At 48.6% G+C, this 5,649-nt stretch overlaps 1 protein-coding gene across 2 annotated transcripts; it reads right to left on the bottom strand.

Annotated features, from left to right (window-relative positions):
- Positions 1-1,595: 1,595 nt before the first annotated feature.
- LOC123180337 (protein WHAT'S THIS FACTOR 9, mitochondrial) lies at positions 1,596-5,371 on the bottom strand. Of its 2 annotated transcripts, none has more exons than XM_044592372.1 (3): positions 3,896-5,371; positions 3,650-3,711; positions 1,596-2,039 (listed from the first exon to the last, which is right to left on the bottom strand). In XM_044592372.1, exon 1 carries the CDS (start codon positions 5,159-5,161, stop codon positions 3,989-3,991), a length of 1,173 nt encoding a protein of 390 aa, XP_044448307.1. In that variant the 5' UTR covers positions 5,162-5,371; the 3' UTR covers positions 1,596-2,039; positions 3,650-3,711; positions 3,896-3,988. The 2 variants fall into 2 exon arrangements, with proteins under 2 accessions (XP_044448307.1, XP_044448306.1); XM_044592371.1 differs by having other exon boundaries at positions 1,602-2,039; positions 3,646-3,711.
- Between the last annotated feature and the right edge of the window lie 278 nt (positions 5,372-5,649).

Below are 5,649 nucleotides of genomic sequence, written 5' to 3'. Positions count from 1 at the left end.
AGTCGATAACTAGCACTTTCAGAAATGAAGAGGCTGAAAGGGGAACAAGGGGGAAGAGAGAGAAGAGAGAAGGTCGTTGCCCATGGTTATAACTTACTAGAAGATACAGTTTAGTAATCAAAATTGCCTATGTGCTGGAGTTATTAGTCGGTTTTGTTTTATGGACCACCTTAATGAGTTCTTAGAGGCGGTTTGCTTTTCAGAACTACCCTAGTTAGATTTTCCAAACAGAATAATCGCCTACATCTGGTCATTATAGGCGGCTTGAAGTTTGTTTGCTAAAAAGCACCTCCGTGGCCTGCCTCTAACACTCGTTTTTACTAGTGCAATGACCATGATTGTTTAGTGCGGGTGATAGAAAGCTTCTCTTATGGCATCTCCATGGGGCTCCCCATTCCCCCTATTTGTCCTGACTGCCCGACCGAATTTGCCATTCAATGGGCTCCCCCATTTCATCCGGGCGGTCTGGACTATCCGAAATCCCCCAGCCGAACCCCAAATCGAGGGGAGTAGGCGAATCCGGATCGTCTGCCACGTCAAATATGGCAACGTAGCCCCACCAGTCGTTTCCTTTCCCTTTGGACCCTTCCCCTTCATGCCCGGTTTCCCGGTAGAGCCCTCTCCTTCTCGTAGTATCCCTTTCCTTTTAAACCCACCACGCTGCCCCCCCCCCCCTTGCCTTTGCCATGGCACCCCGTCCTTTTCCCGCCTTTGTTTCGCCCCGGGCCGTCAAGGAGGAGTTACACGCCGCTCCCATGTATTTTTCGTGCCTACCCACCATCATCATGGAGAAAAACGTAATCGCCTCCAAGGAGGAGGCACTCGCCGCCCATCGTGCCGCCGGAGCCAAAGAGGAAGAGGAGGCGCGCTCTGCCCCTCACTCCCGCCGAGCCAAGAAGGAGGCACACGCTGCCCGTCATAGCACCCTCGCAGAAGAGCCGTGCGCCACCCGTCACGCCACCATAGCGAAAGATGAGGAGCGCTCCTTCTGTCGAGCTCTCTGTCGGGCCGCCCAGGAGGAGTTCCGCACTGAACGTCACCACAGCGGAGCCACCCTCGCTGCTCGGCCACCGAGGAATCTGAATCTTATATCTCGGAGGTCTCTTCCAGGGAGGTGTCTGTAGTGATAATCACATAAATATCTAGAAGGTCTATTTGTATGTGATGTTGAACATCTCCATATTTTTATACGATCAATGGTTGAATTTTGTGAGGAAAATGGGGGATGCCATTGGTAAACACAACATTTTGAGGGTGTCCACGGACAAACGTGGTTGTCCGTTTAGGGTTTTGGGTTGGAGATGCCCTTGTGTCTCCCGGCTCAAACTACTACTCCACTAAACAAGGAAGACAGTGAAGGAATAACAATTGGAAGGAAATGAGTATTGCTGGAAAATAGTACCAAGAGATTACCAAGAACAAACGGAGCTTAGCAGTTAGACCAATAAAAATGATGAGCAGAGGTAACCAAATGAATTTTAGTGACCACCAGCAGAAGATGAACTATCTCGTTTGTTTTGCTTCCATCTTCATCAATGTGAAGAACCCATTTTTCAGTCCACGGTGGCACGAACCGGTAGCCCCTTAATCATTGGACGGTCGTTTTAGAGCCTTGCAGCCGCGTCTAAATAAAATCTTTCACGAGACATCTTAGCACAATATACAGTCTTTTAGGAACATGCAATACAATATTACAGTCTTTCAGGAACATGCATTAAAACGAATCAGTTTTGGGCAGAAGCTTTGAGGAAATGGTGAACTGATGAACATCTTAGCACTGCCTGACATCTAACCACAAACAAGCCTTAATTGCATGAAGCATTGCAGCCCACAATTGTTAATAACATGCATCAAGAAAGAGCTAAGCTCTTCGAAAGTGTGGTTAGGCCACTGTATTATCTCGTCTTCGGTGATGAACAACCACAAATAAACTGGCAGATGTCCCTGTTCCTGCTGTTGTGACCAGTTGTTCTTCATTCCTCTAGAGATCCCCCAGCTCTTCACCAGCTGAAATGCTCCAAGAGGTTCCTTCTGAATTCCTGAAATAGTAGGTTGCTGACATAGTTATCAATTTGTCATTACAAGACTAAAAGCATAACGTTGGCACTGGCTCATTGTATGATCCTACATGTTTACCCAACAACATTGCTGCGAACATGAGCTTGTCCAAAGTCCAAGGCCCAAATTCCAACCGAAAACATACTGATTGTTAGCACAACAACAACAACAAAGCCTTTTGTCCCAAACAAGTTGGGGCAGGCTAGAGGTGAAACCCATAAGATCTCGTAACCAACTCATGGTTCTGGCACATGAATAGCAAGCTTCGACGCACCCCTGTCCATGGCTAGTTCTCTGGTGATACTCTAGTCCTTCGGATCCCTCTTTACGGACTCCTCCCATGTCAAGTTCGGTCTACCCCGACCTCTCTTGACATTATCGGCACGCTTTAGCCATCCGCTATGCACTGGCGCTTCTAGAGGCCTGCGCTGAATATGCCCAAACCATCTCAGACGATGCTGGACAAGCTTCTCTTCAATCGGCGCTACCCCAACTCTATCTCGAATATCATCATTCCCTATGTTGTTGTAGTTGTTGTTGAATAGGGCTGATGAGTTAACCTCTCAATCAAATTTGACGGACACATTAGCAAAAGGAAGCTCATTCCCCTTTTCTTGATGGAAGGAAATTAATATGACATGGTCAGGACTTCTTGGGTGGTAGCCGTATTATTCATGGACCTTCCCAAGTCCCAACAATTCAAAAACTGTCATAGAACAAACCGCGATATGTGTATGCAATAGGCTCATATTGATCACATATAATCTGTTATGTCTGACCAAGCATCACATATATAGGGTGGAAAGACATGGCTGTTCAACCATTGTGATAAACGGAATAACAATGGATATGCCTGTGGCCATGATAGCATTACCTCGCCGTGCAATATGACGAGTTGACCAGATGCACTGAACTGCAAATGATTACAGGAGATAATTGTTCAGATCTGATTTGCTTTTTTAACAGGAGTACTGCTGAACATCACCTTCTTATAGGCAAGTATAATTGGTAATTGTAGAGCCCACCATATGATTTCCTAAAGGAAAAGACCATTGAAGTTGTCTCTGTCTGGTTTCTGAAGGACGCAAATTGTAAAATTCTAACTTGTATATGGCTGCAAGGAAAATGAAAGTTGCTCTTCCAAGCATAACCAAGCCCTATATAACTATGCTTGAAGACATTGGCCTTTTAGGACTGCATAACAGGGAAGAAAATGTCATCTTTAGAAAAACAGAACAAACATCCAAGGTAGGTACTGTTTGGCCCCATACTCAAACGGCATCCCAGTCTGCTAAGCAACAATGTCCTTAAAATCACAAATATTTTTTCTAGACAAGAAAAGGCGCTTGCTGTTAGCTGCTCCCTCCGTTTCAAAAGAACTGCAAGTTCTAGGATTGTCCTAAGTGAAACTTTTTGAAGTTTGAGAAAGTCTATAGAAAAATCTGCTAATATCCACAATGTTAAATATATATATTATATGATAATACATATCATAATGAATCTAACGAAGCAAATTTGGTGTTGTAGATGTTGATATATTTTTATATAGACTTGTTCAAAGTTAATGAAGTATGACTTGGGACAAACCTACAACTTCAATTATTTTGGAACAGAGGGAGTAATTCCATTTTTCAATCTCCAACGCATTCGTAGCTGCAGGAAAAAGAAAAGCAAAATATGAGGCAACGATATAAACAAATTGTTCTGTGGGCTGACAAAATGACATAAGAGAGCTGTGTAAAGATCTTGGAAAAAGAAAGCTTCATAATAATGTAGGCATTGTAATTTCCTAAATTCTGGAATGTGCGTTCGACACGATGCATCAATATGCACATACCTGCTGAACCATCAGAGAGCATCCATTCTCTCAAGTCACTAGCTTTGCTTCATTCAGGTGCACTAAGAATCAACTGAGCCTATAAGACATTCATTAAGAGAGTTCAGTTCCTTCTTCTCCCTCACTTTCCTCATCCAGTTCACCACAATAGTTGCAGCTTTCTCTGCTCCTCCTTGGTGGCAATGCAGCCCTCATCATGGTGGTATACTCCTCCCTGATAGCAACAAGTGGATGCGCATGCTTCTCAAGCAGCTGGCTCGTGCCACCGTAAGCTTCCCTGAGTACAACTGTCTGTGTACCATGTATCCTTGAGAGGTAAAAAATGCCGGGGTGACGCTCAAATACCTTGGTAAACTTCTGTGGCATGCCAAGAAGCTTCCTCATGTTGCTCACGTTGTGGCGCTCTGTCCTCTTTGCCAATGTGAGGTGCAGCAGCTCATGGAACACTCCGACATTCCGCTTCTCTGACACATCAGTGCGACGGTCAAGGCCCGAGGCGTCGGCGTACGGGTTAGTGTATGGAAGCGTCTGCCACTCCTTCAGCCAGTCCATAGACTTGCTCCTCAGGCCAAACCCCCTCGTGAAGCTCACCGGAAATGGGAGACAGGTGGTGTCGCCACCTGCCGCAGCCTTCTCGAGTTCCGAGACAGCCAGACGGTCGTCCCAGGAGAGGAGGTGGAGCCAGATGCGCTCGTCGCCCTCGGGCTGCTTAAGGTCGAAGTGGTCGAGGTGGCGAGCCAGGATCGATGCGCGGTAGTCGCGGGGCAGGCCCAAGTCCCAGCGGAGAAGGTCGACGGTGTGGAGCGGGAGCGAGCGCGGCAGGGTGAGCATGAGGAGGCGGCGGAGGCGAGCGAGCAGGTCGGGCTCCGAGGCGTCCAGGCAGTCCAGTTCCCGGCACCGGAGGCCGAGCGCTGCGTCCGTGAGGGACACGCCGCCTCCACCGCGGCGGGAGAGCGAGAACAGGGTGTGGTATCTGCGGAGGAAGGCGAGCACGGCGGCCGTGGAGCCAAGCATCTTGTGGACGGACTTGTCGGCGAGGAGCTCGGGGCACGAGATACGGTGGCCGGGCCGCGAGGACACGAGGTCGAGCAGGTGGTGGGCAGCGCGGAGGTGGCGCTGGCGCGACAACGCCCCGTCGAGTGCCGGATCCTTGACCAGCTTCAGCTTCACGTTAACCAGCGTCGCGCGCTGCTCCGCCGCAAACAATGGCGCTTCCCACCATCTTCTCCTCCTCCCCGCCACCGCCACCAGCAAGTGCCCCGCCATGGAACGAAACTCGCCGCTGCCCAAGTGCTCGCTTTCGCGGACCGCGACGGTCTCCCGCCGTCACCGGACTAGGAGGCCGAGAAGAAAGGAGTCAAGGAGGACTATGAGGAAACCTAGCAGCGTAAAGGGGGCGGCGGCGGCGGCCGGCGCGGTCGTGAGGCAGGAGCGCGGCTCTGTTTCCCCCCTCTGTCTCTCGGGGGAGCACGTCTGCCCGCTCCTCTCTTGTTTTTCTTTTTTTAAGAAAAGACATCCAAAGGCATTTTGTGTGATACGTACTTCCACCTTTCAGATTTACAAGGCTTAATTCGAAAATCCCGTCAACTAAGATAGATGAGAATGATGAAATTAATTTCGTAGTTTGCAGAAGTACTTAATTAATACTCTCTTTTTTCTCAAAATTTTGTGTATACCAATGTATTAATTACAGCACATGCATGCATGGCCACCTCGAGCATCTCAACTCGCCCCCCAAGAGGCCCCCAATCCCC

Source organism: Triticum aestivum, chromosome 1D (assembly GCF_018294505.1).
Source record: "Triticum aestivum cultivar Chinese Spring chromosome 1D, IWGSC CS RefSeq v2.1, whole genome shotgun sequence".
NCBI classification, from domain to species: Eukaryota; Viridiplantae; Streptophyta; class Magnoliopsida; order Poales; family Poaceae; genus Triticum; species Triticum aestivum.
This window is presented reverse-complemented; position numbering and strand designations above follow the sequence as displayed.

What these genes read in the sequence shown, in the direction of transcription:
- LOC123180337 (XM_044592372.1), bottom strand. Translation starts at nt 5,161, where the DNA reads ATGGCGGGGCACTTGCTGGTGGCGGTGGCGGGGAGGAGGAGAAGATGG.